At 38.6% G+C, this 26,201-nt stretch overlaps 1 protein-coding gene across 6 annotated transcripts; it reads right to left on the bottom strand.

Annotated features, from left to right (window-relative positions):
* Nucleotides 1-1,100: 1,100 nt before the first annotated feature.
* On the bottom strand, nucleotides 1,101-26,201 carry LOC107852485. Of its 6 annotated transcripts, none has more exons than XM_016697512.2 (4): nucleotides 25,653-26,201; nucleotides 23,296-23,912; nucleotides 22,273-22,788; nucleotides 1,101-1,515 (listed from the first exon to the last, which is right to left on the bottom strand). In XM_016697512.2, the coding sequence occupies exons 1-4, from the start codon at nucleotides 25,915-25,917 to the stop codon at nucleotides 1,357-1,359; spliced, it is 1,557 nt and encodes a 518-aa protein (XP_016552998.1). In that variant the 5' UTR covers nucleotides 25,918-26,201; the 3' UTR covers nucleotides 1,101-1,356. The 6 variants fall into 6 exon arrangements, with proteins under 6 accessions (XP_016552998.1, XP_016553000.1, XP_016552997.1 ...); XM_016697514.2 differs by having other exon boundaries at nucleotides 1,101-1,581; nucleotides 23,296-23,930; nucleotides 25,653-26,073; XM_016697511.2 differs by having other exon boundaries at nucleotides 23,296-23,930; nucleotides 25,653-26,072.

The following is a 26,201-nucleotide window of genomic DNA, read 5'->3' as shown; positions in this document are numbered from 1 at the left end:
ATTTACAAGTGGTAGATAAATGTCGATCGACTTTGAGAAATTTTTTTTGGCAAAGTTTAAGTTTAATTGTATTGTTTTTATATCTTTATTTTATTTTATTGTGTAAAAGTAAAGTTTAGTTGGATTATTTTGATACCTCTATTGTCGTATTATTTAGTTATAGTTTAGAGGTGGTAGATGAGTGTCGGACGGCTTTGAGAAAATTTTTGTGTAAAAGTTAGATTTAATTACATTGTTTTGATATCTTTATGATCGTATTGTTTTGTTGCAGTTTACAGGTAATAGATACACGCACAAAGCGCGTACACCTAAACTAGTAGCTTAAAAATAACGCAACTCTTTAGTAATTTTTTGATTATGTAAAATTCTTTTTATTTTTCTTTTAAAAAATAAAGTCAAAAAAACATCATTAATTATCTAAAAATCATTTATTTAGAAACAAAATAAAAAGACTAAAAACCACTTAGGTTGAAACGAAGAGTCTATAGTTGCCTCCATCATGTAGCCTTATAGTTCAATGGCTAATAGTTTGGCATCTCCATGGCTTCAAAATTGATTTCAGTGATTAGCATGTAAATAAATGTCATATTTTAATGTATTATTTGTCTGCTTTTATGACATTATAGCTCTTAATATTACAATAAAATATTTTATGTCTCTTCTATTCAGATTCAGACAAACAAGAAGTTAAGAACACAGGGTAAAACAATTTACTATTTTGCGTTACTTCATGCATAAATATATTTGCTGAAAACTTAATGAAAGATCTAAACTTTAGCAGTAAAGTTTCAGGAAAAATATAAACTGCGATTAAATTCTTAAATACACTCATACTATATATAAAAACAAATCAATACTTAATTATGAAGATTTATTTCACTGCTTTCATAATAATTCGAAAAAATATAATCTTAGCATGTTGGCCATGCTCAACACGGGCCTATAAACAAGAAAAAAAAAAAGAGAAATATATTAAAGTACTGATTCTGCAGTAATATATGAGAATAGACAAGTAGCAGTAAAAATCTTTACTGCATACTAATGAGTCACAGAGGCTGGAAGGGATCATAATGGCAGACTTGTCTGACCAATACGTCTGCTGCTGTAATAGGACACATAATGAAATGGTCCAAGGCATAAAACTGAAAAATTAAGCGTTGAGCAACCAGTTAGGAGGAAATGAACCCTCGCATGTCTCACTCAGGCTAGTTTTGCTACTTCGCCACACTAAATAATAACGGCGAACACAAAGCCAAAAGCAGATATACTAGAATGTGTGTCTACATACAAACAAGCGAAAAAGAAAATTGTTAGAAGTTACACTATTTTTAATAGGAGAAAAACAAACAACAGGTGTTACAGAACTGCTCTAACATCACTTTTATCATCTTCAGGAATCAATACATCAAAATCACTGACAGTCCATTCAGCTGTAGCCCCTTGGCTGCTAACATATATTTCCGTACCAACATTAAGTGAAGACCACACACGGCTTGCTGGTTTGGTTCCTGGATCCTGTGTAAGTAAGATCAGTAGAATCAATTGTCTCCGAATATCCGCAGCAGATCATCTACCAGAGTACTGCAGCAGTGTATATCTGCCATTAATCTATACACACGAACAGATGCAATATACTTCAAATGGGTTCAGCTGAACTCAATATCTTTTCCACTGTGTGTGTATCATTAATGTGTGTGAAAAATCCACCGACACTTCATCAGTTCCAGACCCATAAGTGCAATGAGTTGAGTGGTTGAGAACATAAAAGTTGAACCCATCAAGTTCAAATTTTGTTTCCGCTTTTGTATGCATCTGATGAATTGGGTCAGGATTAACTTATTAATTCACAAGTACAAAACAAAATCCATCTATGTAATGACCTGAAGTCATTACCTGCGCTTCCGTGCCCTTTTGACGCTTAGAGCTTTTCCATAGCTGCCCCAAGTCATTTCTAATTGGCTGGGACTGCCAGTTTGGTCGCCTGGCAGTTCCTCTGGTTTTTAGAGTCAATTCCATGTTTTGGAGCTTTCATTGTTAAGAAATGCGTATCGGACCTAAACTTCAGTCAAACGGTACCGGTTGTCCATTTGACAATTCCATTAGCTCCAGAACGTCGATTGTAGGGTAGGGGGACCCTTGGTTTGAATCACGAGGCTTCCGGACTCGTTCTCGGCTATTGGATGGAATTTGGTTAAAACAGCCTTTTGGGTGTGCGACCCACATTCAATCAAAACGACCTCGGATGGAAATTTTGATGTCGACGCGCCATTAAGTTTGAAATGTCGAATTTGATAGGGTAACATAGTTCATTTCCATTCACAGAATCCCGAATGAATTTCGAAGGTCCGACCGCAAAATTGGGACGTAGCCAAGTTTGTTGCTACAGGCCAAAAATGGCCTTTGCGTTCACGAAGAGTAATCTTCCAACGAGACTAAGTTTCCTCCTTCGCGATCGCGGTGGACCAATTGCGTTAACGAAGGGTTAGTCAGGTCAGAGATCGCGTTCGTGAAGGGGTCCCCACGAACAGCATCATTTAAAGTTGTGGAACCCAATTCTCTTCTATTTTTTCTTAAGTTCAACTACCATAAAAGCCCTAGAGAGCTAAGAAATTGTGGAGATCAATCATTGGGTGTTGGGGGTGAATTGAAGAAGTCATTGGAGTCATTTTCTCACCTTTATTTTCGTAAGTTTTCATTTAATTTCTAGCTTAATTCTCCGATTAACTTTAAACCACTACTTTACGTTAGGGCTGACTTGGGGGTTCATTGATGCTCGAATTTCACACATTTTGGGGAATAAATGACCCTCGAGTTTAGAGGGACATGTTGACGATTTCAAATGTATGATTTCGCTAGCGATCTCCACGTGAGATTTTTAGTTTGAATTTTTACCCAGAGCATTTACATGCAATATAGGTATCATTATTCTCGTTGTAATGCATAGACTATCATTTGATAGCGTGGCAGCATTCGGAGGCTTCGCGGAAGGGAAAAGCTCCAGAGTAGTGGACCTCCTCGAGCTTTCAGCGACGTCCACGTAGACTAGGCTTATCCCTCTCTTAGATTGAGCTTTATTATGATATTAGTGTAGTATTATGCTAGAGTTGAGTGGATATTTACAACTTGGTTGATAACTTTAGTAATTATTAATTATTTAACCAATTAGAGAGCCCTTTTGGGTAGATTTCAGCCTATCTACACTTTTATTGGATTAGGTTGATACCCTAGGACTAGTTTTAACTTAGTACCTTGGGATGAAATTATAAAGTCTTAGCCTAGGTTTGGGTAGCTGCTTGCCTTAGTGGTAATTTTCGAGGCTAGTAGCGGGTCCCGTCAGCCTTCCTTCGGGTAGTATGCTTAGTTTGTTATTTTCCACAATACGGGTACGTAGAATCTGTATAATAGAATAACAACTTCAACTCGAGTTCAAGTATGAGCAAGACCACAACGAAGTTGAACAAATACCCTAACACAAGATCAAAATGATCTTTACAAGAGGTATATTTTATATTTCAGAAATATAGATGAAACAGAAATTGTTAAGGCCAAGTCGTCCGAATTCACGGACTTTCCTTAAGGAATAATTCCCCTCACTGTACCCGAGGTTATGGAATCTTCCTCCCAGGATAAAATGACCTTCAATCCGACTATAGCAGTACCTCAAATAGGCGGATTCTTTGAACACACTCACGGTTTGAATGATCACACTTAAGAGTATTTTTAAGAAGAAGAAGCAGCTCGTAATTCTGAAAATTTTCTGTGTCCTAAACCTGTGGATGAAATCAGGTTTATATAGCCACAAGATGCCCCTTTGAAAAGGTGGTAATGGTTCAATCTTAAAGGTGTGTCTATTCTGAAAAATTACATGGCTGCAGTATTTTATTAGTGTTGAACCAGTGTGCAGTATTTTACTGCAACAGTGCACCTTTTCACGAAACAGTGGCACCATTTCGATGAAGTGTTGCAGCAATTCATGAAGCAGTATACCAGTTCACTTGAACCAGCACCTGTTCCTGCATTTCTGCATGCATCAGAAAACGTTTCAGCATTCCACGATGAAACATCACAACTGTTCGCTGAAACAGTGTAAACAGTGGCATCTGTATGCATTTATGGAGTCGAAAACATTGTGCAGAAAAATTCTACTGCGTTTCCCTTTGGCATTCTTCGGAATTCAAATAAAGTTTGTCTAAAAAATAGATCCCATCGATCGATCATTTGACAAATCCGAATCCGAATCCGAAGCCAAGGCCGAGCCGAGCGACGACGGCGGCGCGAGGCATCTCTTATTTCTTGCCTCATTTGCCATGTGGATTAAGTATTCATCATTATAAATACTCCAAAGTTCCATTCTCTCACCAATGTAGGAGAATTAGTGAACTTTCTAATTTGGGAGTACACCTTCTAATTGGTGTTTCCTTCTTCCACCATTTTTTTTTCCTCTCCATTTTTCCATTCACACCTTTTCATTACTATGAACCCAACAATCCCCCCACATGAATGGGGAATGGCTATTTTTTTGTAAAAGTTTTACGGACAAGTATGTGATCTTCAAGTAAAGACTGATTGCATCTGGATAAATGGGTTTCCCTTTGAACTTTTCGTAGTGAACATGCATCGGATGCACTCGGTCAATCGGTAGATTTGATATCTTTGAACCGTCGAGCTTTAATGTACACCTAGACAACACATGTCACACAACCAGCCTTTTACCGTTTATGGTTCTTACGGTTTTGTTCTTTTCAGCCATGAACACGTCCCGGTTTTCATGAGATCTTAGAGAATAGGCCTTTACTAACATTCTCTTTGAAGCGGCTTTCACTTCGCCCACACATAGGTGATTTCTAAACGTTCAATCCTATAGATTAAACTATTTGGTCAAATCTGCCAAATTTAGATAATCATTAAAAGACTTTTCACCTTAAGTCTTATCTTTGTTTACTATACATTGTCTACATCATGAGAATGGGTTGGGTAATTGACAATGTTGAACCTGTCAGACACAACTTTGTTTGATCTCCTTGAACCTAGCTCTTGGGATCTCCAGTCTTCTAGGTAGAGTTACCGCCATGCTGACTTGTCCTATGCCTTAAACCCATTCCCTTGGATGTTCTTTCCACTCCTTCTCTAGATAGGCCTTTTGTAAGTGGATCCGACACATTATCTTTTGACTTTACATAGTCTACAGTGATAATTCCACTAGAGAGAAGTTCTCTAACGGTATTATGTCTTCGTCTTATATGAAGAGATTTACCGTTATACATCATGCTCCCTGTCCTACCTATTGCCGCTTGGCAATCACAGTGTATACATACTGGTGCCACTGGCTTGAGCCAATAAGGAATATCTTCTAAGAAATTCCGGAGCCATTCTGCTTCTTCACCGGCTTTATCCAATGCGATAAATTCAGATTCCATTGTAGAGCAAGCGATACAAGTTTGTTTGGATGATTTCCGAGAAACTGCTCCTCCACCGATAGTAAATACATATCCACTTATGGATTTTACTTCGTTTGATCCGGTGATCCAATTTGCATCACTATATCCTTCAAGTACCGCAGGATATTTATTATAATGCAAAGCATAATTTTGAGTGTATTTAAGATACCCCAAAACTCTTTTCATTGCCATCTAGTGAGTTTTGTTGGGATTACTCATGTACCGACTCAATTTACTGATAGCGCATGCTATGTCTGGTCGTGTACAGTTCATTATATACATTAAACATCTCAATACTCTTGCATACTCCAATGCGAGTCACTTTCACCTTCATTCTTTCGAAGTGCAAAGCTCGCATCCAATGGAGTCTTGGCAATACCAAATTTCATATACTTGAACTTGTCAAGTACCTTTTCGATATAATGAGACTGTGACAATGCCAACCCTTGTGGAGTTCAATGAATTCTTATACCTATGATCACATCTGCAACTCCAAGGTCCTTCATATCAAACTTGCTCTCGAGCATTCGTTTTGTTGCATTTATGTCAGAAATGTCTCTACTGATGATCAACATATCATCCACATATAAACATACAATGACTTGGTGATTTGGAGTGTCTTTATATAAACACATTTATCACATTCATTTATTTTGAATCCGTTTGCCAACATGGTTTGGTCAAACTTCGCATGCCATTGTTTTGGTGCTTGCTTTAGTCCATACAATGACTTAATAAGTTTACACACCTTGTTTTCCTTTCCTGGAACCACAAAACCCTCAGGTTGTTCCATGTAAATTTCTTTCTCCAAATCTCCATTTAGGAATGCGGTTTTTACATCCATTTGATGAATTTGAAGATCATATACCGCCGCCAAGGCAATTAACATTCGAATCGAGGTTATTCTTGTTACTGGCGAGTATGTATCAAAGTAATCAAGGCCTTCCTTTTGTTTGAAGCCTTTTACTACAAGTCTTGCCTTGTATTTGTCAATAGTACCATCCGCCTTCATTTTCCTTTTGAAGATCCATTTAGAACCTAAAGGTTTATTTTCGGGAGGAAGGTCAACCAATTCCCATGTATGGTTGTTCAAGATTGAATCAATCTCACTATTGACTGTCTCTTTCCAAAAGGACGAGTCTGACGAAGACATCGCTTCTTTAAATGTTTGAGGCTCATTTTCTAAGAGAAATGTTACAAAATCCGACCCAAACGAAGTTGACGTTCTTCGACGTGTACTACGTCTTGGATTTTCTTCATTATGTACATTCTCACTTGGTTCATCTCAAGGTCGTTTAGATCCTCCTCTAGACTGTTCATGTCTAATTTTATACGGGTAACTGTTTTCAAAGAATTCAGCATTATCTGATTCAATTACCGTATTTTCACTAATATCCAGATGTTCAGATTTATGAACCAAAAATCGACATGCTTTTCTACTTTTAGCAGATCCTATGAACACGCAATCCACCGTTTTAGGTCCTATCTTAACCCTTTTAGGTATAGGAACTTGTACCTTTGCTAGACACCCCCACACTTCAAAATATTTCACGTTAGGTTTCCTTCCTTTCCATTTTTCGTAAGGAATTGATTGTCTTACTATGGGGAACTCTGTTGAGTATACGATTGGCCGTAAGGATAGCCTACCCCCATAAGTTTTGCGGTAAACCAGAACTTATAAGTAAGCCATTCATCATTTCCTTCAAAGTTCGGTTTTTCCTTTCCGCAATTCCATTAGATTGAGGTGAATACGGGACCGTAGTTTGATGGATTATTCCATTCTCTACACATATTTGCGCAAAGAGAGACTCATATTCTCTGCCCCTATCACTTCTTATTATTTTGATCTTTTTGTCTAACTGATTTTCAACTTCAGTTTTATATTACCTAAACGCATCTATTGCTTCATCCTTACTATTTAGCAAGTAGACATAACAATATCTAGTGCAATTGTCAATAAAAGTTATGAAATACTTTTTCCCACCACGAGAGGGTGTTGACTTCATATCACAAATGTCAGTGTGTATTAAGTCTAAGGGATTGGAATTCCTTTCAACGGACTTATAAGGATGCTTTGCATACTTCGATTCCACACACGTTTGACACTTTGATTTATTGCACTCAAAGTTTGGCAAAACTTCTAAGTTAATAAGTTTTAGTAACGTTTTGTAATTAACATGGCCTAAACATTCATGCCATAAATCATAAGACTCAAGCAAATAAGACGAATTCGAACTTTTCTTCATTTCAACAGTCATTATATTCATCTTATAAAGACCCTCCGTGAGATGGCCTTTTCCTACATACATTTCTCTTTGCTAACTACAATTTTCCTAGAAACGGTTACACATTTGAATCCGTTCTTATCTAGAAGTGAAACAGAAATTAAGTTCCTACGTAACTCCGGAACATATAGCACGTTGGTCAGTGTTAAGACCTTGCCGGAAGTCATCTTTAGGCAAATTTTTCCTGTTCCCTCCACTTTAGCAGTAGCGGAGTTGGCCATGTAAAGCATTTCTTCTGCTTGAGCCGGAGCAAATGACGAGAACAACTCTTTATTCGCGCAAACATAGCGTGTGGCACCAGAATCCATCCACCATTCGCGTGGATTCCCCACCAAGTTGCATTCCGTGAACATAGCACACAAATCATCATATTCTTTGTTGGACTCAATCATGTTCGCTTGGTCCTTTTTCTTGCCTTTCTTCGAGGCTCGATAATCTGTGGACTTGTGGCCAATTTTGCCACAATTGAAGCATTTTCCCTTGAACTTTTTCTTGGGTTGATTGCTTCCATGTTCAACTTTCTTTCTTTTCTTCGAGTTGTTTTGGTCATCTTCTACAATATGTGCTCCACTCATTGTAGAATTTCCCTTTGACCTTCTTTCGGCAGCTTTATTGTCCTCTTCAATACGAAGACGAACAATAAGATCTTCAACGGTCATTCCTTGCGCTTATGCTTTAAGTAGTTTTTGAAGTCTTTCCACAAAGGTGGTAGCTTCTCAACTATTGCAGCTACTTGGAAAGCATCATTCACAATTAAACCTACAAAACAGTTTATGTGAGTTTTAAGAACATTTTTAATTTGTTCAACTACGGTATTTTTCAAAAATATACCTTCTGCTAGGAGATCATGTATGATGACTAGCAACTCCTGTACTTGAGAGACAACAGATTTGCTATCAATCATTTTGAAGTCCAGGAACCGTGCAACAAGGAATTTCTTAATTCCCGCATCCTCCATTTTATATTTCCGTTCAAGTTCCCCCCACAGTTCCTTTGATGTCTTGGTTCCACTATAGACTTTATAGAGGTCGTCTTAGAGACCACTCAAAATATAGTTCCTGCAAAGGAAATTCGAATGTTTCCAAGCTTCTACAACAACGAAGCGGTCTTTGTCCGAGGTTCCCTCGGGCACCTCGGGAGCGTCTTCGCTAGTGAACCGTTGTAGACATAAAGTGGTGAGGTAAAAGAACATTTTTTGTTGCCACTGCTTGAAGTCAATGCCAGAAAATTTTCCGGGCTGCTCCGCCGGTGCCATCGTTGGCGGAGCATTTGTGCGACTTGATGTGGCAATATTATTTGCCCCCATAGACGTTGTCGCATCCATCATTTGACTTTCAGTTGTCATTTTTCCTATCACCACAAGACAGAACAATTAGTATTTTTCAGAATACTATTAATAAAGTTAAATAACTTTAAACTCTTCTTCTTCTTGTTTCTAGTTAACGATGAAGTTTTTATTACTTCGAATCGTCAATCGAGTGAACCTTAACTTGTGATGAAGATTTTATGTCTTCTAATCACTAGTTAAATTCAAGCGGAGTAGAAAGTATAAGCTTTAATCTCCAAAAACAAGTAATACAGATTCTGTAAGATTATTCATTGTTATTTTCCACAATACGAGTACGTAGAATCTGTGTAATAGAATAACAACTTCAACTCGAGTTCAAGTACGAGCAAGACCACAACGAAGTTGAACAAATACCCTAACACAAGATCAAAATGATCTTTACAAGAGGTATATTTTATATTTCAGAAATATAGATGAAACAGAAATTGTTAAGGCCAAGTCGTCCGAATTCACGGACTTTCCTTAAGGAATAATTCCCATCACTGTACCCAGGGTTATGGAATCTTCCTCCCAGGATAAAATGGCCTTCAATCCGACTATAGCGGTACCTCAAATAGGCGGATTCTTCGAACGCACTCACGGTTTGAATTATCACACTTAGAGTATTTTTAAGAAGAAGAAGAAGCTCGTAATTCTGAAAATTTTCTGTGTCCTAAACCTGTGGATGAAATCAGATTTATATAGCCATAAGATGCCCTTTTGAAAAGGTGGCAATGGTTCAATCTTAAAGGTGTGTCTATTCTGAAAAATGACATGGCTGCAGTATTTTATTAGTGTTGAACCAGTGTACAGTATTTTACTGCAACAGTGCACCTTTTCACGAAACAATGGCACCATTTCGATGAAGTGTACAGCAATTCATGAAGCAGTGTACCAGTTCACTTGAACCAGCACCTGTTCCTGCATTTCTGCATGCATCAGAAAACGTTTCAGCATTCCGCGATGAAACATCACAACTGTTCGCTGAAACAGTGTAAACAGTGGCATCTGTATGCATTTATGGAGTCGAAAACATTGTGCAGAAAAATTCTACTGCGTTTCCCTTTGACATTCTTCGGAATTCAAATAAAGTTTGTCTAAAAAATAGATCTCATCGATCGATCATTTGACAAATCCGAATCCGAATCCGAAGCCGAGGCCGAGCCGAGCGACGATGGCGCGAGGCATCTCTTATTTCTTGCCTCACTTGCCATGTGGATTAAGTATTCATCATTATAAATACTCCAAAGTTCCATTCTCCCACCAGTGTGGGAGAATTAGTGAACTTTTCCATTCTCTCACCAGTGTGGGAGAATTAGTGAACTTTCCAATTTGGGAGTACACCTTCTAAATTGGTGTCTCCTTATTCCACCATTTTTTTTTCCTCTTCATTTATCCATTCACACCTTTTCATTACTATGAACCCAACATAGTTTAGCTCCTTGTAGACTTGAAAAACTTAAGCTATCAACTTAGATTGAATATTAAACCTTGGGATGACTTAGGCAATCTAACGAACTTCGGTTAGCCTTACTATTCCGGATAAAGTAACCTTTCGGCCTTTCAGACCGTACATCTAGACTTGGTGGTTAATATCGTTTCTCTTATTGAATTGACCCTATAACTTAGTTGTTCATACAGAGTGAAGTTGAAGGAAACTTATGACCTTGGAACATTATGATACTTGCTTATTTATCAGAGAGTTTCAAGTATCTCGGGTCCGTGATCCAGAGTAACGGTGAGATTGACGAGGATGTCTCGCACCGTATTGGGGCGGGATGGATAAAGTGGAAGCTCGCGTCGGGGGTGCTGTGTGATAGGAAGGTGCCGCCTAAGCTTAAAGGCAAATTCTACAGGGCGGTAGTCCGGCCGGCCATGTTGTATGGAGCGGAGTGTTGGCCAGTTAAGAACTCCCACATCCAAAAGATGAGGGTGGCAGAAATGCGGATGTTGCGCTGGATGTGTGGGCTGACTAGAGGGGATAGAGTTCGGAATGAGAACATCCGGGAGAAGGTTGGTGTGACACCAGTGGAGTGCAAGATGCGGGAAGCCCGATTGAGATGGTTCGGACACGTGAAGAGGAGGGGCGTGGATGCCCCGGTCCGTAGGTGTGAGAGGCTAGCGTTGGATGGTTTTAAGCGGGGTAGGGGTAGGCCGAAGAAGTACTGGGGTGAGGTGATTAGGCGAGACATGGAGCAGTTACAGCTCACCGAGGACATGACCCTAGATAGGAAGGTCTGGAGGACGCGAATCAGGGCAGTGGACTAGGGCCAGTCTGAGTCGCTAGTATAGGGAACTACTTGGTGGGGGTTTATTCCTGTTAGGAGTCCGTGTCCCATGTTTTATTATGAAGCTGTGTGTTTTCCTCTGTTTTATATTACTTATGGGTGCCGTACTTATGTTATGTAATCTTGTAACCTTGTGCTGTGCTTTACTATGTGTTTGTGTGGTACCGCGTGTCTCGAGCCGGGGGTCTATCGGAAACAGCCTTTCTACTTCTTCAGAGGTAGAGGTATGGACTGCGTACATCCTACCCCCCCCAGACCCCACCAGGTGGGAATACACTGGGTTTGTTGTTGTTGTTGTTGTTGCTTATTTATCAAGTTCTGGTTCAAATCTGGCGATTGGTAGCTCCATCGTTACTTATCATACTGGGTTCATTTATGACATATTTACTACATGACACTTAATTACTAGTTTCGGTTCAAGTCCCGCATCTATGATCTATATGCGGCACCTTATTATGATGATACTTTCCAATTCTTGTTCGAGTCCGACATTTATGGGTCGAAAGGAGTTCCAGGCATGTTATCACATATAGGCCACACTTAAAGATTACTATTGTCGGTATTTCCTCCTTGTTTGCTTTCGCGGGGCTTGTAGGGGCTCTATCGGGTTATTTCTCTCTTGTTTGTGCCTTCTAGGCTTATGAGGGCCAGTTAGGTGGTAGTTAGACTGCTTTTACTTTGAGTTAATTATTCTGCCTATTTACTGCTTTATCCTGACTTGGAGTTTTAATTCAAATTTGGCCTTCACCATGACTTTAGTTTACATTCTCGCACTTAATTATACTTTTATTGTAATTTAGCTCAGTCGATCAATGATGCCTACTGAGTACCCGTTGCTTTGGTACTCATACTACACTTCTGCATCTTTTTCTGATGCAAAGCCGAGTACGAGTTACCGTACGATGACGCTCCATTCAGGCTTGTTTTTGGAGATTCGAGATAGGGTGAGCTTTCATAGCCGAAACTGATCCTCTCTCCTATTGTTGTTTTAGATAGTCTTTACTTTTCCGAGGCTACATGTATATTTGATACCGTCTAGTACTCTATTATTTGAATTGAGTGGCTCTTGTATAGACTTTACTAGGTCAAAGGATACTCTTGCACAATTCTCTTTTTTCTTGATGTTTTGTATGATCTTACTTAAATATTCCGCTACTCAGTACTTCTATTGCATGTCTAAATTATATTTTCTTTTATCTTCCGTCATTTAGCCCATTAGTCATCTTTCCGACCTATAGTTTGGCTTACCTGGTGGGTTAAAGTAGGTGTCATCATGACTTGAAAAATCGAGTCGTGACAAATTGGTATCCAAGTCTAGGTTTACTGGTATTGTTGGTATAGGAGTAAGTGTCTAGTAGAGTCCCGCGGATTGATACGATGACATCCGTATTCTACCTTCGGGAGGCTAGCGGATATTCTTAGGAAAATCTCACTTTGTCCAATTCATGCAATGAGTGCGTGTTGGTTTCCAAATTCTTATTTGTTTCACTCTTTCGTAGATGGCTACGACGTGAGCTACGACGATCGGGGATAAGGACCTAAAGCCTGTAGCTAGGGCACCTATTAGAGGTCGTTATCGACCAATAGGTCGAGGCCAGGCTAGAGCTACAGCACCACCTCTAGGGGTCAGGACAGGAAGCCTTCACCAGACCTATTATTGCTCCCGAGTAAAAGGTAACTCCTGAGGTTCAGCTGCCCTAGCTGCTGGTGGGTCGAGGGGCAACCCAAGCCCTACCAGGGTTTATTTCTTCCTTAATTGTCAGAGATGCCTTGCTTCAGATATTGGGATTGGTAGGTGGTGCACTGTTTTATGGTGCTCAGTCAGCGGATCTGAGTGGTACTAATGTAGGGGCGCAACCTGCATTGCGGCTCCCACAGTAAAAGATCCTCCAACATCGGTAGTTCCAAAGCCGACAGTAGCTCAGCCAGTTATGACCGTCAAGAAGCAGAAGATGTTGGGTCGATTTATGAGATTAACTCCATCTTAGGGGCCCAGGCGAGGATGCTTTTGAGTTTCTAACTAGTTGTGAGGAAAGACTCCGTAATTTGGGGTTGATTAAGGCGCATGGAGTGAATTTTACTACTTACCAGCTAGACAAAGCAACTAGGCAATGGTGCAGCAGTTATCTTGATTCCAGGCTAATTGGATCTCCACCTATGACTTGGACTTAGTTCTCTGAGGCTTTCTTGGGATGTTTATGCCTCGCAGCATGCACGATTGCCTCAGGGATGAGAGTTTACTGGATTGAGATAGGGTTCTATGACTGTGACCGAGTATGAGGCAAGATTTGACAAGCTAGCCAGACATGCCACCATGATTCTGCGTACAGAGTACGAGAGGATTCAATGTTTTGTTAGAGGGTTGAGGCTACCACTCCACAGAGCTACTCAGGGTTTGGTTTGGTGACTCCAGGGAAGTACTTTACTGAGATTGTTTGGTTTGGTGACTCCAGGGAAGTACTTTACTGAGATTGTTGATCATGCCTACACAATTGAGAAGATGGATCGCGAGGCCCAAGGGGGCAGTTATAAGAGGTCGCGTCATCGGGCAGTTATAATGGGAGCCACAATGGCTCACAGTTCAGAGACAGAGGATTTCAGGAGAGATACGTCTTATCAGCACCAGGGTCAGTCTAGTACACCCATTTAGGCAACACTTCATTTCTGATGGGGTCAACCCGGTTACAGTGACTTCAGTGGCCGAAGCAGTGGTCTGTCTTTGAGGGGTGCACAGTCAGGGTCTTCGGCCCCTGTTGGCCATTTTGGGTCAGCCGGGACCTACTGGACAGAGTAGAGTGCCCGGGTCATGCTATGATTGTGGGGCCGTCGATTATTTCTCAAGAGAGTGTCCCCGGTGTAGGATGATTTAGCCTGTAGCGCAAAGTGTTCAGCTGATTAGATCAGTGTCGCCTCCAACTAGAGGGGGTGCACAGGGTCACAAGGGTGATCCCCAGGGTTCTAGAGAAGGTGACAGGTGGTTAGTCAGGTACCTAGTCCGTAGGCGGACGGGGTCATTAGTATGTAGTACCTGGTCGGCCGGAGGTGAAGTCTTTAGATGTTGTTGTTGCTATTATAGAAATAATTTCAGTATGTCATCGGCCAGCTACTGCTTTGTTTGATCCGGGATTCACTTATTCATATGTTTCTGCTTATTATGCACCGCAATTAGTGTTGTCTTGGGAGCCTTTATCTGTGCCATTATGTGTAGCTACTCCAGTGGGTGATTCTTTAGTAGTGAATCTGATCTATAGATCTTACATTATGACAGTTCAAGAGTATGACACTCAGGCTGACCTTATTGTGCTAATCATAGTTAATTTTGACGTAATTCTGGGCATGGACCGGTTATCCCCCTACCATGCGATCTTGGATTGTTTTGCCAAGACCATTACCTTAGCCATGCCTAGCATATCCCCCGTTGTGTGGCAGGATTCTTTCAGCCACGCACCGACGGGGATTATTTCGTATATTCGGGTCAGGAGACTGGTACCCAAAGTTTGTAAGTCTTCTCTTGGTTATGTTTGTGATGTTAGTGCAGCGAATCATTTGCTTGATTTTGTTCCTATTGTTTATGGTTCCCTGGCGTTTTCTGTATCGGCCTACCTTGCCTTCCTTATGAGCGTGATATTTAGTTTGATATTGACCTTGAGCCGGACACCCGACCTATCTTCATGGCACCTTACCGTATGGCTCCTATCGAACTTAAGGAGCTAAATTCTCAGCTTCAGGATCTTCTGAGTAACGATTTCATTAGGCTTAGTGTAACGCCTTGAGGTGCTCCTGTCTTGTTCGTGAAGAAAATAAATGGTTCTATGTGTATGTGTATCTACTACAGGTAGTTGAATAAGGTTATAGTGAAGAATAAGTATCTTATGCCCCGTATTGATTTATTTGATCAGCTTCAGGGTGCGGCTGTGCTTTCTAAGATTGACTTAAGATTCAGCTACTATTAGTTGATTCGGACAAAGGACATCCCTAAGAAAGCCTTCGAGACTCATTATGGCCATTATGAGTTCCTGATGATGTCTTTTGGGTTAATCAATGCCCCGACAGCGTTCATGAACATGATGAATCACATTTTCAAGCGTTATTTGGATTCCTTTGTGGTAGTTTTCATTGATGATATACTGGTGTATTCGAGGAGTAGGGAGGAGCATGAGCAGCATTGAGGACTCTGCTCCACACTTTGAGAGATCAAAGGCTTTCTTCGAAATTCTCAAAGTATGAGTTCTAGCTAGAGTTTGTGACATTCCTAGGACATGTGGTGTTTAAGGATGGGATTATGGTAGATCCGAGCGAAGGATTGAGGTTATTCATGATTGGGCCAAACGTACATCTTCGATCGAGGTTCGCAGTTTTATTGGTTTAGGAGACTACTATAGACGGTTTAACGAAGGATTCACTACTATTGCAGCACCTACGACTGGACTGACCAGGAATGAAGTCCCATTTCAATGGTCCAGAGATGTGAGGCGAGCTTTCGGAAACTCAAGGGCTTGCTCATTTTAGCCCTTATATTGACTCTTCCAGTTGAGGGCGAGGGATTCGATGTGTACTGTGATGCTTCTGGTGTTGGCTTGGATTGTGTTCTGATGCAACGGGGCCAAGTTGCTGCACATGTGCCGAGGCAGCTGAAGGCGCATAAGCGCAACTACCCCATCATGATTTGGAGTTGGCGATGGTAGTTTTCGTGCTTAAGGTTTGGGGGCATTATTTGTATGGTGATCGTTGCGAGATATTTACGGATCGTCGTGGTCTTTAGTACATTATGACCCAGAAAGAGCTTAATTCGAGACAACGCAGGTGGATTGAGTTGCTGAAAGACTATGATATCTCTATTTTATACAATTCGGGTAAGGCGAATGTGGTCGCGGACGCCTTGAGCCAAAAGGCGGTTAGTATGGGTAGCTTAGCCTTCATTTCAATTTTTGAGCGTCCGTTGGCTTTGGACATTCAGTCCTTAGCCAACTTAGTGGTCCGGCTTAATATTTCAGACCTCGGGAGGATTCGTGCCAGTGTTGAGGCTAGGTCTAACTTGTATTAGCAGATTCAGAATTGTTCGTGATCAGGTAATGAGAGGCGAGTCCAGTGGGGCTACCTTAGATTCTGAGAGCATCTCAAGATTTGGTCGTATTTGTGTTCTGAGGGTTGGAGACTTGATTCAGTTGATTCTTCAAGGGGCTCATAGCTCCAGATATTCTATTCACCCTAGGACAACTAAGATGTATAGAGATTTGAGGCAGCATTACTGGTGGAATGTATAAAAAGGATGTAGCGAACTTTAAGGCTCGTTGTTTATGTTGTCAGCAGGTTAAGACCGAGCATCAGAGACTTAGTGGCTGGCTTCAGAGACTATCCATTCCTGGGTGGAATTAGGAGCGGGCTACTGTGGACTTTGTGAATGGGTTACCTCGCTTCTCATGGTTCTGACAGCATTTGGGTCATTGTAGATCCCTTGACCAAATCTGCTCATTTCATCTCTATTCAAATTTCCTTCAGTGTCGAGAAGTTAGCCCGTATCTATGTTCGAGAGATAGTTCGCCTTCATAGAGTACCCATGTCTATTATCTCAAATAGATACTAAGTATTAACTTCTAGCTTCAGGAGGAGTTGGGTACTCAGTTGATCTTAGCATCATTTTCCACCCCCAAACCGAAGGGCAGTAAGAGCGGACAATTCAGGTTTTGGAGGATATGCTCCGCACATGTGTTATGGATTTTGGAGGTCAATAGGAGCAGCATTCAGTCTTAGCGGAGTTTGCTTATAATAATAGCTACCATTCGAGCATTCAAATGGCTCCATTCGAGGCCCTATATAGTAGGCGTAGTCGATCTCCGATTGGTTGGTTTGAGTCTTTCGAGGTTAGTCCCCGTGGTACCGACTTGCTTCGTGAGTCTCTAAATGGGGTTCGAGTGATTCAAAACAAGCTACGGGCAGTTCAAAATAGGCAGAAGAGTTATGTTGACCGTAGGCTTCGTGCCTTGAAGTATGGAGTTAGTGATCGGGTTTTCCTTTGAGTATTGCCCATGAAGGGCGTGATGAGGCTCGAGAAGAAGGGCAAGCTCAGCCCCAGGTATATCGAGCCATTTGAGATACTTCGAATAGTTGGAGAGGTAGCTTATAAGTTGACCTTGCCCCAGAGACTTTTTTTCCGATTATTCAGTTTTCCATGTATCTATACTGCTGCGCTACATTCCAGATGAGTCTCACGTGCTTCATTGAGACTCGATTCAGTTGGACAAGAGGTTGACCTTTGTGGAGGAACCAGTTTCTATATTGGCCAGGGATGCCAGACGATTACGTTCCTAGGAAGATTCCAGTGGTTAAAGTTCAGTGGAGACGTCGTCCAGTCGAGGAGGCTACCTGGGAGATTGAGAGTGAGATGCAGACCCAATATCTCCAGCCTTTAGGTATATCTTGATCCTTTACTTTCGCAGACAAAAGTCTTTTTAGTAGTGGATACTGTAATGACCCTCCAAGTCATTACCTCAGTTCTGTGCCTTTTTGACGTTTAGAGCTTTCCCATAGCTGCCCTAAGTCAATTATGACTTGTTGGGACTGACAGTTCTGTCACCGGATAGTTCATTTGGTTTTGAGAGTCAATTCCTTGTTTTGGATCTTTCGGTGTTAAGAAATCGACATCAGACCCAAACTTCAGTCAAACGATCCCCGATGCCACTTCTAACAGTTCCACTAGCTCTGAAACATCGATTTTAGGCTAGGAGGACCCTTGATTCAGATCTCGAGGCTTTCGAACTCGTTTTGGTCTATTGGATGGAATTTGGTTAAAACGGTCCTTTGGGTATGGGACCTACATTCAATCAAAACGAACTCAAATGAAAATTTTGATAGCCCCGTTGAGTTCAGAATATTGAATTTAGTAGAGTAGAATACTTTTTTTTATATTCATGAGATTCTGAATGAATCCTGAGGGTCCGATCACAAACTTGACTAAGCGCAAACTTGGCACTTAGCCAAGTTTGTTGGTGTAAGCCAAAAATGGCCTACACGTGGTCATCGCGTTCGAGAGAAGGCCTTCGCATTCGCGTTAGATTTCAGCCAAATGAGAGTGTTTTTAGCCTAACTTACAAAAATACAATTCATAGCTTCTCTTTATCTTTTTTCTCCGTTTCTTTTCTTCTTCTTCTTTTTTCTTTTTAGTTTCTTTTTTCTCTCTTATCTCTGGCCTCTATTTCTTCTTTTTTTTTTTTTGCTTTTTTTCCTCCCTTCTATCTCTAGCTTCTACTTTTCTTTCTTTTTTTCCTTTTTTCTTTTTCCTTTTTAGTTTTATTTTTCCATTTTATTTTTTTTTTACTTTTTTTTTCTTTCTCATTTTTTTGGTTGTATTTTATAGTTTATATTTTTTTATATTTTTGAAGAACATGACTAAGTCAAGTACAAATCATTAATGATGACGAAAAAATCATAACCGCTCATTGTATTTGTATTCACCATCATTTCTTTTTTTTTCCTTTTCTCTTTTCTCTTTTTTCATTCTTTTTTTCTTTTTGATTTTTTTTTGTATTTTTGTTTTCTTTTTTTCCTTCAATTTTTTCTTTATGCTTTTTTTTCTTCAATTTTTTCTTTACGCCTTTTTTTCCTCTCTTCTATCTCTAACTTTTACTTCTCTTTCTTTTCTTCTTTTTTGGTTTTTTCCTATTTTTGTTCTTCTTCCTTTTTTTCATTTTAATTTTTGTATGATAACGAAAATACCATAATCGCTTATTGTATTCGTATTCACCCAACATTTATAATTTTGTATTCATTAATATATTTGTATTTGTATTTATTTTTTATACTTAAAATTTATATTTGTATTTTATAGTTTGCACCATCATATATTTTATATATTTCACATATTTCACACTTGTATTTTAAAGAACTATTTTGTATTTGTAATTTATCATTGACTGCATATTTTATTTGTATTTTGTGGTTTTATTTTGCTTGTATTTGCATTTGTATTCTATTTTCATTGATGAACTTGTATTTTTTAAAGAACTATTTTGCGTTTGTATTCATAAGTTGACCGCATATTGTATTTGTATTTATAATTTTATTTGTTTCATTTGTTTGTATTTGAACTAGTAGTTGACTGTATAATTTGGATTTTTAAACAATTGGAAAATAATAGCTATTTTTCTTTTTACGAACACTTGTATTTATATATATTGATAAAAATTGTATTTTATTGATACAAATTGAACAATACAATTAAAAATGATAAATTATGCAAATACAATCGCTAAATTTTACAAATACAAATGTTATATTTGTATCAAATGATACATGTTTCCAAAACTTGAACCATACGCATACAAATGATACTTGTTTATATCCAAATATAAATGATAAATTTGATATACAACTGCTAATGATACATTTGCATTAAATGATACATTGTATATTTATATATTTTAGTCTCAAGCAAATACAACTAATTTATATACTTGTTTGTATATGAATAAAATGATAAATGTTTGTATATGAATACAAATGATAAATTGTACATATTCACGACTAAACTATTCAAATACAAATAATAAATTTATTTAAAATATATAGTATGATAGTAATAAATATATAGTATAAAAAATATACAAAATATAAAATGCAATGACAACAAAAAAAAAATGAGAAAGAGATACAAAAAAAAAGAAGAAAAACAACAAAAATGACGAAACAGAATGAAAAAGGGAAAACAAAAATACAAAAAAAAAAAGAATGCAAAGGAAAAAGAAATAAAAGCGAAAAAAGAAAAAACAGATGAAAAAAATGAGAAAGATAAAAAACAATATAAGAAACGAGTAAAAATAAAAAGGAAAAAAAGAAAAAGAAAAAATTAAAAATTAAATGAAAGGACAAAAGAAGGAAAAGGAAAAAAAGAAAAAAGAATTGGAAAAGAAAACAAAACTGAAATTTTAAGCATAGTTGGGTGATCTCTCTGTTTAAATGGATACCCATATTTTACCCATTTTATCCATATTTGTATGAGCTTTTAAAATGAGTTGAAACTCATATTTACCCATTTGAAATATGAGTGATCCAATTTAATAAATATGGATTAAATGGACTCTTTTCATAAATATGAGCTGAAATTGTTACCCCTAGTTATTTGGCTAACTGGTGTTACAAAAGGGGTTACACAATAACAAAAATTATTCGGATCCTTCTCATCATTGAAATTCGATTAGCTGTTATTTTTACAAAAATAACTATTATACATGGACTTTTCATCTCTTAATTGAGTATTATAGTTTCAGTACCATATATCAAGCACTCCATCTCGCTATAATAGTTTTAAAGACTTTAAACTAGCTTTAAGAATCACAATTGGTTATATGTTAGTAGGTAAATTAGTTAGTTGGGTAATTTTGATAGTTTTAAAAAGTTGAGGGTATAAGATTATATTTAAAAAAGACTTTTCAAAAGTCTAAAAAAATCTTTCAAAAAGACATGCTCAAACACAATTCCAACTACAACTTAAAAAAACTTTAGATTTCATGGTCAAACGCCTGCTAAGTGAAGTTGAAGGAAACTTATGACCTTGGAACATTATGATACTTGGCTTATTTATCAAGTTCCGGTTCAAGTCAGGCGATTGGTAGCTTCCTCGTTACTTATTGTACTGGGTTCATTTATGATATATTTACTACATGGCACTTAATTACTAGTTCTAGTTCAAGTCCGGCATTTATAACCTATATGCGGCACCTTATTATGATGATACTATTTCCAGTTTTGATTTGAGTCCACCATTTATGGTTCGAAAGGAGTTTCAGGTATGTTGTCGCATGTGGGCACACTTTAAGATTACTATTGTCAGTATTTCCTCCTTATTTGCATCCGTAGGGCTTCTGGGGGCTCGGCTGGGTTATTTCTCTGTTGTTTGTGCCTTCTGGGCTAATGGGGGGCTAGTTAGGTGGTAGGTAGACTACTTTTACTTTGAGTTAGTTATTCTGCCTATTTACCGCTTTATCCTGGTTTGGAGTTTTATTTTCAGATTTAGCCTTATCCCTGACTTTAGTTTACATTCTCGCACTTTATTATACTTCTGTTGTAATTTAGCTCAGTCGACCAATGAGTCGACCAATGATGTCTACTGAGTACCCGCTGCTTTTGGTACTCATAATACATTTCTGCATCATTTTCTGATGCAAATCCGAGTAATAGGTACCGCCATTGACGCTTCATTCAGGCTTGCTTTTGGAGATTCAAAGATAGCGTGATCTTTCAGTGCCGAAGCTGAACCTCTCTCCTTCTGCTATTTTATAGTCTTTACCTTTTCGAGACTACATGTATATTTGATACTATCTAGTACTCTATTTTTTCAAATTTAGTGGCTCTTGTACCGACCAAGTAAGGTCGTGAGATACTCTTTTGCACATTTTCTCCTTTTTCTTGACGTTCTGTATGATCCTACTTATATATTCCACTACTTAGTACTTCTATTGAATGTCTAAATTATGTTTTCTTTTAACTTCTGTCATTTAGTCCATTACTCGTCGTCCCGGGCTATGGTTTAGCTTACCTACTGGTGCGTTAAAGTAGGTGTCATCATGACTTGAGAATTCGGGTTGTGACAATCTAAATTTAAATCTGAATACATGCTATGTTGTTATCAAGCATTAAGATGTCTCAAATCTTTGTAGGTTAATAGGTTTCTGAAAATTAAATACAGTAGAACCGTTTTGACCATGAAAACCCTGATAGGATTGAGTTTTAGGTTCCTAGTTTCACAGAGTCAAAATCAAAGTAAAAAACAGTTGAGCTCCAAAAACATTGGATATAACCAACACAAACAACCAAATATATCATCCAAGATCCATGTCACCTACTAAGTGAAAGCACCGGACAATTCAGCAGCAGCACAAAGAAAACGGCACTCCCTTCCACAGAATCCACAGAGAAGATTATGCAAGAATTAAGGTTACCTGGTAAAAGTACAACCGATTAGATAATGCTCCTACATCAAGCTCCCAACTCCTAGCATCCCCAATCCACCCCTCTCCTTGTATTGAAGGATAACCATGCACGGCCCACTCAGGATGTGGCAGGATTTGTATCAGTTCTTGAGCTTGTGGATTGCTGTATGGGTCACAGATATCATATGGTTTCTCTAAATAATTTGCATTTCCAGGAGCACAGTATAGATGATAAGCAGAGTATGGGAACCGAGAAGTGTCATTTCTGTATACTACCTCCCCACTAGGGCTAATGTGGTAGGGTGGACAGGACACAAGGTTATCAGGACGACACCAACTTGTGGTTGCTGGATTGATGATCATCTCACTGTACCTCGTCACATCTGTTAAAACATCTCCATCACATGGATCTCCACTATTTTTCAAGCAGCTTCCGATGTCGAGAAGATAAAACTGGCTATTGGAGCCTCCTCCTTGTATAACTTCAAGGGTGAACTTTACCTTGAAGTTCGGTGACTCCGGAAGCTGCAAGGGGAAAAGCAAAAGGAATTTGCTTAAATATAGACTTACAGCTCTTATTCCATCTGAAAGTGAGAAAAAATTAAAGCATGAGACTGGTACCCTGTCCATAATAATCATCCATGATGATGAAACAAAATATAAATTTAGTTCACAATTTTTATAGTTAATCTTTTTGAAACCAGAAAAATACACATGGACTAGTAGCACATGGTTCAACACTCATTGATGAATGCCCCCCTCCCCCCCATTTACTTAAATACCAGGTTAACAAACCCAGGACTTGCACCTACCTAACCCACACATAACTTGTTCTGCTCATACAAGAGGTAAATAGGAACAACCAAGAAAAACAGGGAAGAAAGGATGTAATTCTTAAGTTCGAGAGTGGACAGCAGGAATATTCAGTTCCTTTATTTAGTAAAATTAACGATGTAATATTTTTTTAAATGAGTAAATTTGCACATTTATTTAGTAAGAGCTTTCATTGGGAAGAAAATTGTTGTCACAAACCTTATTCATAATTCCACGGCCACTATAGTGATATCCTCCATTAAACCCTTCTGCTGCATCTGATCTTAGATACAACATAAGCCATGGATACTTGGACGATGTCGTCAATTTATTTGAGATAATCCAACTACCCGTGCTTAAATTCTTCCGCCATGAAACTGAAAAAAAAGATCTTCCTTCTACACCGGCAGTTAAATTGGTATCAAGATCATACGTTCCATAGAAGCCTCCGATCAAAGATGAATGCTCCCCGTAGACTATCCTTGAGTAGTTATGGTAGACAAGTGGCTGATTCATGCAGCCCTCGCCAAAACATGGAAAAGTTCTACCCGTCACTATCTTAGAAACTTTCCTACCATTTTCAGGACAAAGAGTCGTGTTCTTGTCAAAATTTCCATTTTTAAGCATTATCATCCAATAATACCATGGGTCAGCAGAATCATGCACTTCACAAAGTGAACCAAGATACCACTCCTTTTCCACAGCATAAAGATCAGGATTCGTGTCAGCTTTATAACTCCCATCTGGAATTTTATCTCCAACTCCTAATCTATTGTCTACTTCCGTCACTTTGTGGTGTACTTTACAAGTGTTCCGTTTTCGAAGAAGCGGACCGCCTGGAATATATTGGTGACCTCACCATAAAAGCAAACCCAATAAGAGGTGGGCAGATCATAAAGATGTTCGATGCTAGCATTTACACAAGGCATTAAGTCTATGATTCATGTAAATGAGTTCATCAAAATTCAAATAATATCCTATCAAATCTTTCTGCTTTATCTTAACAGGGGGAATAGATTGTACAACAAAAGTACTACATCAAGAAAAGGAAAAAGAAAAGGAAAAGCAGAGAAGGATTGACACTTCGAGGGAAGATTAGACTGTTCATGTTGAAAGTAGTAGTAATGATGGTTGGTAGATAGGGAAACTAAATCAGATTCAATGTTCCTTTCAACCCCACTGACACTCAACAGATGGCAACAATGGAGTTATGACGGTAACAGCTTGGACCAGTATCAAAGCTTCTTGAAATCTGATGCGTCACAACTTTTTGTGATCAGTCTGAGGTATGACAATACAAATTCCAGCAAAATGTCCATCCCAATTTGGATAAATAACATCAGATTTGTTTTACTACAAGATGCCACAACAACATAGAGATTCAAATATTGACACGTATTTCCTCCATAATTTGCAGCTCTGGATCACACTTCATGGCTCATCCAGTCTTTTACTCGGATATCCCCAGGAATAAATTTTCCATCTTGCAATAAATTACGGATCCAAAGGTTAAATCTAGACCACATCAAGTTTCCAGTAGAATGACCCATAAATTCACCAATCTTTAAGCCAACTTATTAGTAACCTTGACAACTTAAGGAATTGGCACATTAACTTGTAACACAATAACGAAGAAACTAACAGTCATAGCTCTCATGGTTCAACAAAGGAACGTCTTGATATTAAAGATATACTGTGTTCAGTGTTAACTCCAAAAGCCTCTCAACTCTACAATTATCCTCCGATGTATAATCTACTGAATCAGAAAACATAATCAAACCAACTTCGGTATCAACTTATGTATCAGCCATGCTATCAATCTAGTAAATAGGGCCAACTTCAAGACATAATACAACATCAACCTCATACAAACTCATGGAGTTACGCTGAACGCACATTTGGGGAGTACACTACGAATTCAAGAGTTTTTCCTTACAGCATCTTTGTTTACCAGTATTTTGTCTTTCCAACATCTTTGTCATAACCACCAGGTAGTCAATCAATTGCATACCCATATGCCTTGTGCATGATATATTACCATTCTCCACCACTTAAAAAGACACAAAATGATCTTCTAAACAATGATTAGGAGTTCTTAATGCCATATGAATCAACATCATGATGCTTCAATCAACTCACTTATTTCTAGAGAAAAAAATTAACATCAACAGATACATGCTTCCTCTATATTTCCAATTTAAATTTTGTAAACTGCCTCCTTTAAAAACACAAATCGTCAGTGAAAGGGACACTTTGATTCTTTTTATTGGACCAAAGAAACGAAGATCTTCACTGATGGGTGGTTGTGAGAATCGAGCCAAGATGCGCCACTAAACTACTTAATATAGCACCCCAGGGGTATGAGCAATTAATGAAAACTATGTTCACAGTTATAGGAGGTAGAATGTAGCTGGTGAATAGTGGAGGTCGCAAGCTCTCCCAAACACCACCCTTATAAAACTAAAATATAAAGAATAAAAATTGAAAAGTTTAAAAGTTTTTAGATGTGAAAGTTTCTGTTATCAGGTGTTGTGTGCAATACACGTGTCATAACACAGTAAATAACTAGTGTAAACCTGTGACAGAAGGAGAACAGTGAAGATCGGCACAATCAGCAAGCCTGGGGCTACCCATATTGGGAGCCTCACTTCCAACTTCATTGCAGAAATTCCAGGCTTCAAATGCAAATCTAGCATTTGGGTTTTTCATTCCAGGGTCACCAATTGCAGAAACATATGAATCTTGGATTAAGGACGCTGCATAACCCAAATCACAAATATGAAGAAGAAGCAGAATCAAAACTAAACATGGCCACAAGTAACCCATGACTAGTTCACTCATCTAAACAGCAACAACCATGAATTTACGCTAACTCTTGTTTCATTTTCAGGGTGCTTTCGATTGATCATTAAGGAACAAAAAGACTTCCCTTTCAGTCACTGTCCATTTTGCCGTACAACCGAGGAGTCCAATTTAGAAGAAAAACAACATTTACACTGTTTTGGGGCATAAAATACCAAAAATTGAATTAGTAAATTGAATTGAAAATTTTGGTATTTGGGAGTAAATTTTAAAATTAGGATATTTGGGTTCAAGATTGGTAAAATATATTATTACCTTTTGGT

The sequence above is a fragment of the Capsicum annuum genome, chromosome 4, assembly GCF_002878395.1.
Source record: "Capsicum annuum cultivar UCD-10X-F1 chromosome 4, UCD10Xv1.1, whole genome shotgun sequence".
Lineage (NCBI taxonomy): Eukaryota > Viridiplantae > Streptophyta > Magnoliopsida > Solanales > Solanaceae > Capsicum > Capsicum annuum.
The sequence above is the reverse complement of the archived record's forward strand: the minus strand, read 5'-3'. Positions and strand labels throughout refer to the sequence as shown.